Below are 18,385 nucleotides of genomic sequence, written 5' to 3' on the forward strand. Positions count from 1 at the left end.
CTGTGTGCCGGCATTTGCATTCAGCTACTTTAAATATGCTGAAATTTGCACTGAGCACAGGAGGATTTTGAGCAAAATAATACCATGCATTTTCCATGCTCTGGACAGGCATTAAAATTACCAGCAATTTAAGGATGTTTTAGAGGGACTAGAGAAATTACAAACAGATCATGCTAAAGTCACAGTCTCTAGAAATTTGGCTTGATCTAATTAGAAAGAACTAGCACAAAGAGAAAAATCAAAATATGATTTAAAGAAGCTATAGGACCTTTTTGCTGATTGATCCCAAATATAAACGTCAAAGGCAAGAATAGGAGCAAGAGGCTGAAATGTTGTTGGTGCCACGTGAATCTGAGTTCTAGTATTTAAAATTGGAGATCCAGATTTGTAACCCAAATCTGGTTGTGCCACAGTTTGTTGTACCAAAATTGGGGAGAACTGTAAACGTAAAATTACAGAAGACAGAATACTCCAGAATGTTAATTTTAACAAGACCTACATTCCTGCCCAGTTAGTTTACAATTAACTGAGCATAGTTTTAATACATTCAGATTGTTTCACGAAAGCTTCATAGGAGGCTTAAATCTAAAAATGCAAATAATTTGATATAAGTGTATTAGTGTCTATGGGAACAAACAAGAGTATGGGTCTCTAGTTAGTGGAGTGGGCTCTTCGGTGCTGTGTTCATTTTTCAGAATCAGAAGCATAATTTTTGACAATATTTGATTTTTTTTTGTTTTGTTTTTGTTTCAGGAATCACTTATAAACTAAGGCTTTGTCTACACTAGCACTTTTGTTGGCAAAACTTTTGTTGCTCAGGGGTGGGAAAAAAACACTCTGGTAAGTGATCTTTTTGAGTTGATGCTGCTTGGTTACATGAGGTAGAGCTGTCCTTTGCTTTGTATATTCTAGAAGTGGGTGAAGGAATAAAAATATACAAGACTAGCTGTGTTTGAGTGTGCTCCACATTCCCCTGTACAGCTAAGCAGTGCCATTATTCACACCAAGATTTCACAGGAATCCTCCAGAGAGATCTCTAGGAAACTTTCCTGGAGGTATTTGCCAATCCTCTGCTGAAGGTTCATTGGTAGAGCTGCTTTGTCCCTTCTCCCATTGTAGAAAATTTTCTTATGCAACTCGACAATCACTTGTGTGGGGACCAAAGCGCACACAGGCAAGCAGCCTAGGGACCGGGTCTGAAGCCGCACGTGTACAGGAGATGCACCCAGGAGTGAGTTATCAGCTTCAGTAACACCTGCCTGTGTAAATGGTGGCAGAATTTACTATATTGTTCCTAGTTGCCTGCACCAATCCCCTGCCCCATCTTGAACAACCAAAACCCCACACATGCCGAACTCACCATGTTTAGGGTGTTCACTGAGATGTGTGCTTGCCAAGGGACAATGAGAAAGCGATTGATATGTTAAAAGAGGTGCATTTTACCATAATGATTCAATGCTGCATGTGAACTAGCAGTCATGCTTCTGTGTATTGTTGCTTGTGCTCCTGCGGATGTGGCCTTCAGAGGAAACCCCTACACCAGCGGAGTGCTTCCGCTAGATAAGGAAGCGATGAAGGCAGAGCAAGCAGGACATGTTCCAAAAGGTGCTCCAATCCTCAAAGGGTGAAAAAAGAGAACGGAGGGAGTGGAGAGAGACCCTGAAGGACAAATTTAAAATAGAAAGGCAGGACAGAAAGGAGAGTGATGGAGCGCATTGTAAAGGGCCAGAAGCAGATGATAATGGAGCAAACAGAGATGTTGAAGTCCCCAATCATGCTCCAGGAAGAACACATGCATGCTCATCCCTCGCCCCACTCCCCAGCAGCCAATAAGAACTGCTTTCCATGCCCTCCCCAACTCCTCTCACACATTCTTTGCAACTTCCCGGAATGTCTCAGTACCCCGTTCACTCCACTCCTTTGGACAGCTTCCAAAATGATAGTTGGATTTACACACAGCTATGACAGCCTGCACTGTTATCTCCCTTCTCACCAAGCCTTTTGTGAGTGTAGATTGGTATTTAATAAAAACAAACAATCTTTGTTTGTCTCCTACATGTGGTGGTTGCTGCTGGTAGTAATACATAGTGGCAATTTGACCATTTGCTGACTACAAATCCTGGTCAGGACTCATAATAATTTTTATGCAAGATGCATGTTAACAAAACATGGCAGAGTGCTGTATAGAAGGACACATTACTGGTGCTCATTGTCAAAATGTTGCCTCAAAGCCTCCCTGATTCGAATAGCCCTCTGTTGTGCCCCTCTAATAGCCCTGGTATCTGTCTGCTCAAATTCAGAAGCTGGGTAATCTGCCTCGGCGCTTCACTCTGGGGTAAACTTTTCACCCTTAACCTCACAAATATTATGGAGCATGCAGCAGGCTGCTGTGACTATGGGAATGTTTTCCTCATTTAGGTCTAACCTGCCGTAAACGCAGCACCAGCATGCTTTTAATCTGCCAAAGGCACATTCTATGGTAATTCTGCATCTGCTCAGCCTATTGTTGAAGTGCTCCTTGCTGCTGTCCAGGTTTCCTGTGTAAGGCTTCATGAGCCATGGTAGTAAGGGGTACACTGAGTCTCCCAAGATCACTATGGGCATTTCAACATTCCTCACTGGAATCTTCTGGTATAGAAAGAAAGTCCCTTCTTGGAGCTTTCTGTACAGATCCGTGTTCCTGAAGATACGTGCGTCATGGACTTTCCTGGACCACCCTGCGTTGATGTCTGTGAAATGCCCATGGTGATCCACAAGCACCTGCAATACCATAAAGAAGACGCACCCCTTTCTATTGATGTACTCCATCGCAAGATGGTCTGGGGCCAAAACAGGAATATATATTCCATCTATCACTCCTCCGCAGTTAGGGAATCCCATTGTTGCAAAGCCATCCACTATTTCAAGCACATTGCCAAGAGTTACAATTCTTCATAGCAGGATGCGATTAATGGCCCTGGACACTTGCATTAATGCAGCCCCAAGTGTAGACTCCCTGACTCTAAACTGATTTGCAGCCAACCGGTAGCAGTCTGGAGTTGCCAGCTTCTACACAGCGATTGCCGCGTGCTTCTCCACCAAGAGGGCAGCTCTCATTTTGGTGTCCTTGTGCTGCAGTGCTGGGTGAGCTCTGCATTCAGTTCCAGGAAGGTGGCTTTCTGCATCTGAAAGTTCTGAGCCACTGCTCATCATCTGAGACCGGCATAATGATGCGATCCCACCACTCAGTGCTTGCTTCCCGAGGCCAAAAGCAATGGTCCACCATGTTCAGCTGCTCCGTGAATGCCAAAAGTAATCTGGTGGTGTTTCTTTCCAGGTCAGGCAACTCTGATTCCTGTTCAGATTGGGAGCTCATGATGTAATGCATGACCATCTGTGATGTATTCATAAAAGTGACTACAACAGTAGAGGGCAGTATGGGATCTATCGGTGGGAGACAGTGGGCACACAGTAAACAGGAGCTGTTGAAAAATATCAGAAAATGCAGTTAAAAGCCCATGGAGTGCTAGGACAGAAAGAACTGTACTTGAGTAGCAGCGTGGGATAGCTACCCACAGTGCACTGCTCTCATTGTTGATGCTAGAGCACCACATGTGGATGTGCTCTGCCAACAGAAGGAGCATAGTGAGAAAATGCACAAGCAATGTATTTATACTGGTTTTTGATTGTCGACTTAACTTGCGTTGACAAAACTCTGTAGTGCAGAGAAGGCCATATCCTAAGTCACCTACTACCTTGTTCTTTTTCTCCCTAGCTGGAAAAATAAAGGGATTTCTCATGCTGAAGAAAGTCACCAATGCTCCTCGGCGCTCTCATGGGCAGTTTGTGATAGACATTTTAGCTCTGAATTTCTGTGGCTGTATGAAACTGACTCTGAATATTGCATTGTACTGGCATCGTATTCTAGTTGAAGGAAAGCGGGCAGTGCTCTTCTGCGCCCTCTGCTTAAAGTATCTTATTCTGTTGTCTAAACAAAAGCAGGGGACGTGCCGGTGAGGTAAGCACATGAAATTGGTCCCCAGAGTTGGCACAGTGCGGTTATAAATCATAGGTTTCAGAGTAACAGCCGTGTTAGTCCGTATCCGCAAAAAGAACAGGAGGACTTGTGGCACCTTAGAGACTAACCAATTTATTTGAGCATGAGCTTTCGTGAGCTACAGCTCACTGCATGCATCCGAGGAAGTGGGCCGTAGCTCACGAAAGCTTACGCTCAAATAAATTGGTCGGTCTCTAAGGTGCCACAAGTCCTCCTGTTCTTGAAATCAATCCTAGGGGCTGCAAAGTGGAAAAAGCTCCGGGCGGGGTTTCGGTGACGGCAGACTTGGATGCCCGGGGCAAACGCAGCCCCACAGCGGGCTGGCTGCGGATGGATAAAGAACGTCCTGAGCGCGGAGATGAAGCTAGGGCCTGATACAAACACTAACGTGAGCATCGACAGGCCTCTGCGCTTCCCCGCCAGCGGGCTCCCCGATCGGCCAGCGCGGACGGACGGGAGGACGTAAGCCCGTGGCACCGGACTGGCTGCCCAGGAGCGCTGCCGGCGCCGGGCCGCTAGTCAACGGGCAGCGCGCCTGAGTCGCGGCCAGAGTAGCCCCGGCCCCAGTCCCGCCGGGCAGGGTGAGGGGGGCGCGCTCCACTCAGCCGCCGGCCCGGCTACATCGGACTTGAGGGGCGCGGCGGGCGGCGCTGCCTGCCCCTGCCGGAAACCAGGTCGCCCGGAACTGTCGGTCGCGGCTGCGCCCAGGCCCAGCGGCGGCCGCCCGCCAAGATGGCGGAGTACGTGCGGGTGCTGAGGCGGGCGCTGCAGCAGCTCGGGGGTCATGGCGGCCTCCGCGGCGCCCTCTGGCAGCTGCTCAGGTACGAAGCGTCCCTTCCTCCCCCCTCCCCCTTCCCCGTGTCTGGGGCCGGCTAGTGACACCCCCGGGAACGGGAGTGACCTTGGGCAGGGAGCCCTCGACCTCTGGTGCCCGGGGAGCGGGGCTGTCCCAGCCCTACGGGGGGACTGGAGCGTCCCCGGGCCGCGGGGGGGGGCTCGTCTGTCTGGGGAGGTGCCTGCTGTGCTGGGGGCCGGGGGGTTACTCGCTTTGGCTTCAGGCGCTCCCCGCCCCCAGGGAGCCCCGTGGAGTGGGGTTTGGGGGCTTGTTATCGAGCAGCCTTGAAGTACCTTCTTCCCCCCTCCCTTAGCCTGGGCGAGTAACTCCTTTGGACTGGTAAATGAACTATCCTGGTAAGGGAGGGTAAGCGAGGTCTGTGTTGGCGCTGCTTTGTGGTGCTTCCTGCCTTGAGTGCCCTATTTTCCTGCTTAGGTGACTACTGAGGTCCCTTCCAGTCCTACACTTCTTTGGCTATATCTAAGCAACAGCTTATGTTGTCATAACTTATGTTGCCCAGGGGGATGAATAAATCATTCCCCCCCCCCCCGAGTGACATATGCTATACCGACATAAGCGCCGGTGTGGACATAGCCATAGAAGTGTAGGACTGGAAGGGGCCTCAATAGGTCCTCTAGGCAGGAAAACAGGGCACTCAAGGCATACTCTTGTAAGCTTCAAGATAGGGTCCATTAGAGTCAATTGTTTTCTGTTGGGCATAACCGAGAACATTTTCTTTCTTCATGTGACTTCATAGAGCGCACTGCTGTAAGAGTTGCCACAGCACCTTTTAAACAGTAGTTGATAGATAGCAAGTGTGCACGATTCCCTTGAACCCAACATTTCACAGACCAAGGCTATAAAATACTTTGAAACAATTTTTAAAAGGCCTAACAGACATTCCCAAGTGGGAGCCTATTGATTTTCACAACTTGAATTTGGTAACAAATCTAATAGGAAGTTCCTGTTAGCCCTTGGGGTCTTGCTTTCTGTAGCACCTCTTAACACTACTCATTTCTGGTAGCCATTACCACAGCCAACATGATCAGAGAAAGGGTTCGGACAGCCAACCTACCTTATACAATATTCCATAATGTTCAGGCCTCCAGCTTTCTGACTTGAATTGTATTTTTCTTAAAGGTTATCACTGTCTTCCTTCAAAAGCCCCAGAGCCTTAAACATCCTAGGTGTTTTTAGCTACTATTAGGACAAGACTAAGCTGTTTAGAAAGGCCAGAAATGATTTGTGGCTTTTGGAGACGTCTGTATGTCCAGCCATTTCAGCTCAAAGATGAAGTGGAGAAATGATGCATTCGCTGCTGAGTACCTATATGGTGTTTTTGTGCCTGAATATCTTAGGACTCCTTCAGCTAGGGGAATGACAGTCAATGGCATGCATCTGAAATGTCCCTTTATCTAAAATCTGTTGGCCTCCTATGTGGGGTTTGGTTCCTATCTTCATGGATCATTATTTTCTTTCAGAGTAACAGCCGTGTTAGTCTGTATTCGCAAAAAGAAAAGGAGTACTTGTGGCACCTTAGAGACTAACCAATTTATTTGAGCATGAGCTTTCGTGAGCTACAGCTCACTTCATCGGATGCATACCGTGGAAACTGCAGCAGACTTTATATACACACAGAGAATATGAAACAATACCTCCTCCCACCCCACTGTCCTGCTGGTAATAGCTTATCTAAAGTGATCATCAAGTTGGGCCATTTCCAGCACAAATCCAGGTTTTCTCACCCTCCGCCCCCCCCCCACAAATTCACTCTCCTGCTGGTGATAGCCCATCCAAAGTGACAACTCTCTACACAATGTGCATGATAATCAAGTTGGGCCATTTCCTGCACAAATCCAGGTTCTCTCACCCCCTCACCCCCCTCCCAAAAACCACACACACAAACTCACTCTCCTGCTGGTAATAGCTCATCCAAAGTGACCACTCTCCCTACAATGTGCATGATAATCAAGGTGGGCCATTTCCAGCACAAATCCAGGTTTTCTCACCCATTATTTTCTTGATATTGCACCAAGAGCACAGTAATTGCTGTTGAACTAGTACGGGTCATCAGGGAAGGTGTGAGGATCTGTGGGGCTAGAACTTGGGACTGTTGGTCCCTGAGTGACAGCTGCATCCAGTCAATGGGCTGTGAGGCTTGTGGGGCCAAGCTCCACTAGATGTCATGCCCACAGATGTTCCCTGCTTGGCTCAGGTGTGCTATTCAAGGTCTTGAGGAAACACCTGCAGGCTATCTGTTCAACTAGGCAGATCCATGTTTTGCTTCTGCAAATGGACCCTGCTGTGCATTCCTGATACCTTACCTTACTCCTGGTTTTTGGCCCCAGCCCTGATCCTGAAACCTGGTCCTGCTTTTGATTCCTGGTCCCCTGCTCTGCTCCTGACTCATTGCCTGTTCCATTAACCCTATTTCAGCTGACTCACTTGGCTCCGACCAGTGCAGCTCATTGACCTCAACTCCAATCTGATCCTATGGTGTGACACTGGAACAGCTTGTTGTTTTTTGCCTTGATCCTCTAGACTGAATTTGGACCATGTTCCCTCTATCCCAGGCCCCGGCCTTGACCCGTGTCCTGTAGCTGGGGTCCTGACAGATGGTCACTGTTAGCTGGTGATCTATAGCAGGGCTCTGTGGAGGCAATGCCATGAATGAGAAAATTGGATGATTTGCCCTCACTGAGCTACTGTGATGCTCCTCCTCCCTTCCTCTTTCTGGAAACAATCTTTAAATACGGATTCTGGAGGTGGAGAGGAACTAAGTCAATTAAAAGGGGTACCCCATAATTGCAGGCTGTTGCTCTAAAAAGGTTGCAAGGATGCCTGGCTGTGCCCTCCACTTCTACAGTGTGGTCTCCATGGACGCAGTATATTCAGTGAACAGGGAAGTTGTGGAGATAGTCTTTTTGAGTTAAAGGTGAAAAGTATTGGAAAATTACTTCTAAGCTCCATGTTACCTAGAATAGATTTTCCGTGCAGTGACAGAGGTAATTATCTTCAGAGTAAAATAATCATGCTTGTTTCAAAGTATTATGAATCTTGTTTGAATGTTCATGAAGGGCTTTGAGAACTTCATCTGAAAGGCACTATATTCTTTTCAGAGTAACAGCCGTGCTAGTCTGTATTTGCAAAAAGAAAAGGAGTACTTGTGGCACCTTAGAGACTAACCAATTTATTTGAGCATGAGCTTTCGTGAGCTCATGGCCCAACTTGATGATCACTTTAGATAAGCTATTACCAGCAGGACAGTGGGGTGGGAGGAGGTATTGTTTCATATTCTCTGTGTGTATATAAAGTCTGCTGCGGTTTCCACGGTATGCTTCCGATGAAGTGAGCTGTAGCTCACGAAAGCTCATGCTCAAATAAATTGGTTAGTCTCTAAGGTGCCACAAGTACTCCTTTACTATATTCTTTATTAGTATTTGTATGTTAATCTTGTTTTTAATAGGATCAGTTTCAGAATCCATTCTTATTGACAAAATGTATTTCAAACTGTAGTTTTCCTATATTTTTCATTATTGAAAATAACACATGCTGGATACTATCAGTATACTAATAAGGACCTGGATTGGATCATATAAATGGACTAAAATTAGAGGAGAGCATACAGTGTTTTCCTGTTACAGGATGAGGAAACTTGTAACTGTTTTCTTTCATTATACTACCAACTTTGTATCTTTGCTGGGTTTCATATGATTCATAGATTTTTATGACCAGAAGGGACCTTTAAATCATCTAGTGTTTCCTTCTTTGTAACACTGGTGATAGAATTTAATCCAGTTACTCCTCTATTGAGCCCAATAGTTTGTGTTTGACTAAAGTGTATCTTTCAGAAAGGCATCCAGGCAAACGTCAGGAGATAGAGAATCCACCACTTCCTTCAGTAGTTTGAGCCAATGATTAATCAACCTCACTGTTAAAAATTTGTGCCTTACTTATAATTTGAATTTGTCTGGCTTCAGCTTCCAGCCGTCAGTTCTTGCTGTGCCTTACTCTGCTAGATTAAAGAGGTCTTTAGTACGGTGAAGGTAACTGTACTCCATAATTAAGTAACCCCTTGATCATCTTCTTGGTAAACTAAGTAGATTGAGCTTGTGGAGAATGTGGTGAATTAATGTTATTTTACATATGGGGTTGTGCAAAGTAAAACCTGTGGTTGGACATGAGATGGGGTCTTAACATCTGAGGACTCCCTGTAAAGATCCGTTTGGATACCAGGAGCCATCCAGTAGAAGGAGAGTTGGGGCTTGCCAGCTAAAAGAGTGGTTTTCTGGGACCTAGCTGAAGGTGCCAGGAATGGATTCTCAGGATACCAGACAGTAGTTCATCAGGGATTGTAGGCGTCCAGGCTATCAGGAAGGTGGAATTGAGACCAAATTCAGAGGACGTAGGATCCAGCAGTTTCTGAGAAAGAAATCTGAACTTGGATCTGTAGTAAGACTTTCCTGTGCTTGAGAGAGTAAAAGGGAGCCTCTAGATGAACAGCGAATGAGTTTCTTCGTGAGCTTAATTAGAAGTAACACAGTAAGAGTTTGCTAACCAAGTTTGGAGTGGAGCTGTAGTGACTGGTTTTTCCTGCAATGGCCTTCAAAGAGCACCTAGGGACAGAGTCCTTGCAGTAAGGAAGCAGAGCGAGGGAGCCTTCCAAGTGCAAAGGCTGGTGATGGCAGCAGTTATAGATTCCAAGGCCAGAAGAGACCATTATGATGATGTAGTCTGACCTCCTGTGTAACACGGGCCATAGAACTTCCACAAAATAATTCCTAGAGCAGATCTTTTAGAAAAACATTCAATCTTGATTTAAAAATTGTCATGATAGAGAGTCCATCATGACCCTTGGTAAATTGTTCCAATGATTAATTACTCTCCCTGCTAAACATTTACATCTTATTTCCAATCTAAATTTTTTCTAGCTTCAACTTCCAGCCACTGGATCATGTTACACCTTTCTCTGCTAGGTTGAAAACTCCATTATTAAATATTTGTTCCCCATGTAGATACTGATAGATGGTAATCAAGTTATCCCTTAACCTTCTTTGTTAAGCTTAATAGATTGAGCTCTTTGAGTTTATCACCATAAAGCATGTTTTCTAACCCTTTAATCATTCTTGTATACTTCTCTGAACCCTCTCCAATTTATCAACATCCTTCTAGAATTCTGGGCACCAGAACTGGACACAGTATCCCGGCAGCGCCAAATATAGAGGGAGCACCTTAGCTCTTTTGGCCACAACATCACACTGGGAGCTCAGTTCAGTTTATTGTCCACCACGACCTCCAATTCTCTTTCAGAGTCCTTGCTTCTCAGCTTAGAGTCCCGCATCATATAAGTATGGCCTACATTCTTTGTTCCTAGATGTATACATTTATATTTAGCTGTATTAAAACACATATTATTTCCCTACACCCAGTTTACCAAGTAATCCAGATTGCTGTGAATCAGTGAGTTGTCCTCTTCATTATTTACCACTCCCCCAATTTTTGTGTTTTCTGCAAACTTTATCTGTGGTGACTTTTTCTTCCCATGTTATTTTAAAATAGTGTAGGACCAAGGACCGATCCCTCCCAGACCCGCTGGAAATACATCTGGTTGCTGATGATTCCCCATTTGTAATCACATTTTGAGACCTATCAGTTAGCCAGTTTTTATCATGCTGCACATTAAATGGATTAATTTTATATCATTCTAGTTTTGTAATCAAAATGTTGGGCGGTACCAAGTCAAAGTATATTATGTCAACACTATTACCTCTTCTACCAAACTTGTAATCTCATTTAAAAAAAAAAATCATTTAGTTTGATAGGATTTATTTTCCATCAACCCATGTTGATTTGTATTAATTTCATTACCTTCCTTTAATTCTTTAGTAATTGAGTCCCATATGAGCCACTCCATTATCTTGTCCAGGATCAATGTCAGACTGACAGGCCTAGAATTACCTAGGTCATCCCATTTACCATTTTTAAAAATTGTCACAACATTAGCTTTCTTCCAGTCTTCTGGAACTTCCCCAGTGTTCCACGACTTACTGAAAATCAACATGAACTGTCCAGCAAGCTCCTGAGCTAGCTCTTTTAAAACTCTTGGATGCAATTTATCTGGACCCGCTGATTTAAAAATGCACAACTTCAGAAGCTTCTGTTTAACATCTTCCAGAAATACTAGTGGAATGGAAAGTGTTATCATCATCATATAATGAGACCTTTATCCTCTGTTTTTCCCCCAATACAGAACAGAAATATTTATTGAACACTTCTGCCTATTCTAAAGTATTATTGATAATTCTACCATTTTTATCTAGCAATGTACAAATACCATTGTCAGGACTTTTTGTTCCTAGTATACTTTAAAAAACCTCCTTTTATTGTCTTTAATGCTGTTGGCCATAGATTTCTCCTTGTGCCTCATTGCTTCCCTTATCAGTTTTCTACGGTTCCTAACTTTTGACTTATATTCATTTTGTTATTTATGTATCTATAAAAATTTGCCATTTGGCTCATAATTGTTTTCAGCTTCGTGAAATTAGCCCTGTTAAAGCACCAAATATATATATTGCAGATCTGGACTTGATTCTGCTTGCACATTATAAATGTGATCAAGTCATGATCACTGGTACCTAACCACCATTAATTTTTAGTTCTGTGAACAGTTCCTCTTTGTCTATTAAGACAAGATATAATAAAGAATTCCCACATGTTGGCTGCAACACTTTTTAAATTAGGAAATTGTCCTCCATAATGTTTAGAAATTTCAAGGATGTTTTAGTATTGGCAGCATGAGACTACCAGCATATATCACTCAAACTGAAGTCCTCCATGGTCACTTGGTTGTTTTTTTTTCCCCCTCTGCACATTATAGACAGCAACTAGTACCCCAACTTTTGCTTTATCAGTTAGGACATTGATCCATAAGCATACATGATAATTTTCTTTCGAGTTATCAGTGACTCAGAAACAGATAACGCCATATTTGACAGAGTCCCCCCTCCCTGGCCCATTTTGCTCACTTGAGCCTTCCTAAATAGGTTATAACAATTGATTTTAACATTCCAGTCATGCAGATCATCCCACCACGTTTCAGTGACACCAACTATATCAAATTTATTTTCATAAATGAGCAATTGCAATTCCTTTTGTTTGTTATCCAGGCTCCTAGTATCGGTGTATAAGTAATTAAATTTCTTCTTTACATATTCTTGAGCATCTTGATTCAATTTGTTTTCAACATCTTGATTTTGTGCTGAGTGCTCATATCTTCCCTCTTTTTACCCTCCCCTTTTGTTATTAGTTTAACCCCCTTCTGACTACTCTAGCCAGCCTGTCCCCAAGGAGGTTGGTTCCCCTTCTACTGAGCTGGAGGCTGTCCAAAATGATACAGACCTCTCTTCTCATAGAAGGCAGATGAATGTTCCACAAAACCGAAAACCTCCACCTTACACCACTTACCTAGCCAGTACATCACTTTCTGAATCTTTTCTCTTCCTTCACTAGTGGGACAGGAAGGATCGTAGTGGCGATTGCTTGGACATTCTTCCTCAATGTTCCTTGAAGTAATCTCAAAAAGAAAAGGAGTACTTGTGGCACCTTAGAGACTAACCAATTTATTTGAGCATGAGCTTTCGTGAGCTACAGCTCACTTCATCAGATGCATACCGTGGAAACTGCAGCAGACTTTATATATACACAGAGAATATGAAACAATACCTCCTCCCACCCCACTGTCCTGCTGGTAATAGCTTATCTAAAGTAATCTTCAGGTTAGGCCATTTCCAGCACAAATCCAGGTTTTCTCACCCTCCACCCCCCCACACAAATTCACTCTCCTGCTGGTGATAGCCCATCCAAAGTGACAACTCTTTACACAATGTGCATGATAATGAAGTTAGGCCATTTCCTGCACAAATCCAGGTTCTCTCACTCCCTCACCCCCCTCCAAAAACCCACCCCCATACACACACAAACTCACTCTCCTGCTGGTAATAGCTCATCCAAAACTGACCACTCTCCAAGTTTAAATCCAAGTTAAACCAGAACATCTGGGGTGGGGGGGGTAGGAAAAAACAAGAGGAAATAGGCTACCTTGCATAATGACTTAGCCACTCCCAGTCTCTATTTAAGCCTAAATTAATAGTATCCAATTTGCAAATGAATTCCAATTCAGCAGTTTCTCGCTGGAGTCTGGATTTGAAGTTTTTTTGTTTTAAGATAGCGACCTTCATGTCTGTGATTGCGTGACCAGAGAGATTGAAGTGTTCTCCGACTGGTTTATGAATGTTATAATTCTTGACATCTGATTTGTGTCCATTTATTCTTTTACGTAGAGACTGTCCAGTTTGACCAATGTACATGGCAGAGGGGCATTGCTGGCACATGATGGCATAAATCACATTGGTGGATGTGCAGGTGAACGAGCCTCTGATAGTGTGGCTGATGTGATTAGGCCCTGTGATGGTGTCCCCTGAATAGATATGTGGGCACAATTGGCAACGGGCTTTGTTGCAAGGATAAGTTCCTGGGTTAGTGGTTCTGTTGTGTGGTATGTGGTTGTTGGTGAGTATTTGCTTCAGGTTGCGGGGCTGTCTGTAGGCAAGGACTGGCCTGTCTCCCAAGATTTGTGAGAGTGTTGGGTCATCCTTTAGGATAGGTTGTAGATCCTTAATAATGCGTTGGAGGGGTTTTAGTTGGGGGCTGAAGGTGACGGCTAGTGGCGTTCTGTTATTTTCTTTGTTAGGCCTGTCCTGTAGTAGGTAACTTCTGGGAACTCTTCTGGCTCTATCAATCTGTTTCTTTACTTCCGCAGGTGGGTATTGTAGTTGTAAGAAAGCTTGACAGAGATCTTGTAGGTGTTTGTCTCTGTCTGAGGGGTTGGAGCAAATGCGGTTGTATCGCAGAGCTTGGCTGTAGACGATGGATCGTGTGGTGTGGTCAGGGTGAAAGCTGGAGGCATGCAGGTAGGAATAGCGGTCAGTAGGTTTCCGGTATAGGGTGGTGTTTATGTGACCATTGTTTATTAGCACTGTAGTGTCCAGGAAGTGGATCTCTTGTGTGGACTGGACCAGGCTGAGGTTGGTGGTGGGATGGAAATTGTTGAAATCATGGTGGAATTCCTCAAGGGCTTCTTTTCCATGGGTCCAGATGATGAAGATGTCATCAATATAGCGCAAGTAGAGTAGGGGCTTTAGGGGACGAGAGCTGAGGAAGCGTTGTTCTAAATCAGCCATAAAAATGTTGGCATACTGTGGGGCCATGCGGGTACCCATAGCAGTGCCGCTGATCTGAAGGTATACATTGTCCCCAAATGTGAAATAGTTATGGGTAAGGACAAAGTCACAAAGTTCAGCCACCAGGTTAGCCGTGACATTATCGGGGATAGTGTTCCTGACGGCTTGTAGTCCATCTTTGTGTGGAATGTTGGTGTAGAGGGCTTCTACATCCATAGTGGCCAGGATGGTGTTATCAGGAAGATCACCGATGGATTGAAGTTTCCTCAGGAAGTCAGTGGTGTCTCGAAGGTAGCTGGGAGTGCTGGTAGCATAGGGCCTGAGGAGGGAGTCTACATAGCCAGACAATCCTGCTGTCAGGGTGCCAATGCCTGAAATGATGGGGCGCCCAGGAGTTCCAGGTTTATGGATCTTGGGTAGTAGATAGAATATCCCAGGTCGGGGTTCCAGGGGTGTGTCTGTGCGGATTTGATCTTGTGCTTTTTCAGGAAGTTTCTTGAGCAAATGCTGTAGTTGCTTTTGGTAACTCTCAGTGGGATCATAGGGTAATGGCTTGTAGAAACTCGTGTTGGAGAGTTGCCGAGCAGCCTCTTGTTCATATTCCGACCTATTCATGATGACAACAGCACCTCCTTTGTCAACCTTTTTGATTATGATGTCAGAGTTGTTTCTGAGGCTGTGGATGGCATTGCGTTCCGCATGGCTGAGGTTATGGGGCAAGTGATGCTGCTTTTCCACAATTTCAGCCCGTGCACGTCGGCGGAAGCACTCTATGTAGAAGTCCAGTCTGCTGTTTCGACCTTCAGGAGGAGTCCACCTAGAATCCTTCTTTCTGTAGTGTTGGTAGGGAGACCTCTGTGGATTAGTATGTTGTTCAGAGGTATTTTGGAAATATTCCTTGAATCGAAGACGTCGAAAATAGGATTCTAGGTCACCACAGAACTGTATCATGTTCGTGGGGGTGGAGGGGCAGAAGGAGAGGCCCCGGGATAGAACAGCTGCTTCTGCTGGGCTGAGAGTATAGTTGGATAGGTTAACAATATTGCTAGGTGGGTTGAGGGAACCATTGCTGTGGCCCCTTGTAGCATGTAGTAGTTTAGAAAGTTTAGTGTCCTTTTTCTTTTGTAGAGAAGCAAAGTGTGCGTTGTAAATGGCTTGTCTAGTTTTAGTAAAATCCAGCCACGACGAAGTTTGTGTAAAGTCTGCTGCAGTTTCCACGGTATGCATCTGATGAAGTGAGCTGTAGCTCACGAAAGCTCATGCTCAAATAAATTGGTTAGTCTCTAAGGTGCCACAAGTACTCCTTTTCTTTCTGTTGTAATAGAGCTGTGAACCTCAACAGGAAAAATGAGAAGGACAGAACAGTCATACAGAGCGAGTTGGATCTCTTGTTAAGCTGGGACCATTTAAACAAAATGCATTTTAATGGAGCCAAATGCCAGGACATACACCTACGATCAAAGAATGCAGGCCACACAGACAGAATGAAGGACTACATCCTGGAAAGCAGCAACTCCGAAAAGGATTAAAAGGTCATAGTGGATAAGCAATTCAACAGGATGTATAAATCGGAGTAGGGTGGTGATTTTTCCTCTGTATATGGCACTGGTGATATCGATACTAGAATACTGTGTACAATTCTGGTGTTCACATTTTTAAAAAATTGCTGAAACATTTGAGAGGGTGCAGTGTAGAGCCAGAAAAGTGATTCAAGGGCTAGAAAAAATGCCTTAAAATGAGAGACTTAAAAAGCTCTGTCACAGCCCCCAGGTTTCCTACAGCCTGGGCTCGGATAACAGATTACTTCAAGTTTCAGAGTAACAGCCGTGTTAGTCTGTATTCGCAAAAAGAAAAACACGGCTGTTACTCTGAAACTTGAAGTAATCTGTTATCCGAGCCCAGGCTGTAGGAAACCTGGGGGCTGTGACAGAGCTTTTTAAGTCTCTCATTTTAAGGCATTTTTTCTAGCCCTTGAATCACTTTTCTGGCTCTACACTGCACCCTCTCAAATGTTTCAGCAATTTTTTAAAAATGTGAACACCAGAATTGTACACAGTATTCTAGTATCGATATCACCAGTGCCATATACAGAGGAAAAATCACCACCCTACTCCGATTTATACATCCTGTTGAATTGCTTATCCACTATGACCTTTTAATCCTTTTCGGAGTTGCTGCTTTCCAGGATGTAGTCCTTCATTCTGTCTGTGTGGCCTGCATTCTTTGATCGTAGGTGTATGTCCTGGCATTTGGCTCCATTAAAATGCATTTTGTTTAAATGGTCCCAGCTTAACAAGAGATCCAACTCGCTCTGTATGACTGTTCTGTCCTTCTCATTTTTCCTGTTGAGGTTCACAGCTCTATTACAACAGAAAGAAAAGGAGTACTTGTGGCACCTTAGAGACTAACCAATTTATTTGAGCATAAGCTTTTGTGAGCTACAGCTCACTTCATCAGATGCACCACGAAAGCTTATGCTCAAATAAATTTGTTAGTCTCTAAGGTGCTACAAGTACTCCTTTTCTTTTTGCGGATACAGACTAACACGGCTGCTACTCTGAAACCTATTACAACAGGTAGTTCAGCCTGCCTGCAGCTTGGGGCAGAACTAGACCTGTCCGTTACTGGCAGGAGAGGACTGCCCCACTCCCTGAAGTTCCCTCCAGTTTTTCTGCTTTCATAGCTGCAGCTGGCTCAAGCAGGACTCCCTGCTGCAGGGCTTTTTGTGAGGGGAGTGAAGCTAGAAGGTCAGCACACCAGATGGAAGATCATGCCTGAATCCTGGTAGTCCCTTCCTAAGACTGTGGAGCTTAGCAACCTCCTTTGTTTTCCCCCTCCAATTCCCTGTGAGTCATGGATGGAGACCACCGGACACAGCATAGATGTTGACAATGCTGGAAAGTGCAGAATGATGTCTTTGGGCCTAGGTCCCTCCTGCTCACACCACTACAAGGGTCTGCCTTTCTGCACACGGATCTCTACTCATATTCCAGGCTAAGACTGCCAAGAGAAACAGACCTATCTGGCCTATGTGAATTCCATGAAATAGAGAGGCGTAGACCTTCTAGGGAGCCCATTCTGGAGCCCCAGGCCAGGGAGAGCCAAGTGGGGAGACTAATAAGCCCAGCCTCTTTGAGGATGGGATCGCTAACCGCCATTCTGAAAATATTTCTGATCTCGGAGTCCAATTTTGCTCCCCCTCTGAAGCATGATTAGGGGGACAAATTTCCAAAAGCAAAATAAAATCTGTGCTGTTTCCCCTGCTCTCCTTCACTGTTTGCAGCAGGGCAGATAAGTGCAGAAAAGACTAGGCCATAGATGTGCTGATTCCTCTAGATGTGCATATGCACACCACCATAAAGAGAAGCCTTCCTCCTTCAGGGAGGAAGGTCAGCAGTCCTAATCAAGTCAGAGAATCAAATAGTAAAATATTGTTTAATAAAAAACAAACCTGCGGATAGATTCTTTCAGGCAGTTGTCGTCTCTGGAAACCAGTAAATAACACACCTAATGGCTTCTCTGTGTCAGGACATAGGATATGAGGTGGTGAATGGCAGCTCTCAGGACAAGAAAAAAATATGAGGGGAAAGCAGAAATTGAATTTATGCCTTTCTGGCTCTGGTCTCAGGCCTGATTAACCCGCCATTCGATCTTTGGATGCCTCTGTGTCACAGAGGAGGTCTGCTATTGCAAGATTAGTCCTCCAACAAGTTTAGAATGTATACTTGGAGGAAGTTATTCTTACATAACCTAAAAGAAAAGTCAACAAATAACTTATTCTACTGGCTGGTGCAAAGTCCATAGTTACTTACCATATATAACTAGTAAAATAATAGTTTTGATGCCCCTGGGAGGGCTTTATTGTTGGTGTGTAAGAATACCCAAACAGGTCAAATCTCTGTAGTATAATGTTCTCAGCATGTTAAAGAAAAAGATTTTATACAAATCCCAGCATTGAATACTTCAAGTCATCAACCTTACTAAAACCCCACTAAATCATAGAGCATGACTTTAGAACCTCATTCTTCTTCTTGCAGCACTACCCAGAAGGAACCTCTGCATGAGGTGGTGGTACACTTCCTATCCATTAGAGTAGGCCTTCTAATGGCTATCATCTCCAGTCAGACACGTTGTTGTTGGTTTTTTAATTTGAAGTTGGAAGCTTTTTCTGATGGGACCCAATATTGTATTTTTAATTCAGGTAGTTGCTACACCTTAGTAACCAGGAGAAGATAAATATATTTATACATAATTTTGGATATCCACATTTTAAGG

General features: G+C 44.4%; 1 protein-coding gene across 1 annotated transcript in view; it reads left to right on the top strand.

Moving 5' to 3' along the window:
- The first annotated feature begins 4,375 nt into the window (after nt 1-4,375).
- NDUFA12 (NADH:ubiquinone oxidoreductase subunit A12) overlaps nt 4,376-18,385 on the top strand; it is a 40,547-nt gene continuing 26,537 nt past the window's right edge. Inside the window, exon 1 of the mRNA XM_077832213.1 lies at nt 4,376-4,857. Within this exon, the coding sequence (XP_077688339.1) occupies nt 4,769-4,857 (89 nt within the window). The 5' untranslated portion in view covers nt 4,376-4,768. The remainder of the gene's footprint in view (nt 4,858-18,385) is intronic.

The sequence above is a fragment of the Eretmochelys imbricata genome, chromosome 1 (genome assembly GCF_965152235.1).
Source record: "Eretmochelys imbricata isolate rEreImb1 chromosome 1, rEreImb1.hap1, whole genome shotgun sequence".
Taxonomy (NCBI): domain Eukaryota; kingdom Metazoa; phylum Chordata; order Testudines; family Cheloniidae; genus Eretmochelys; species Eretmochelys imbricata.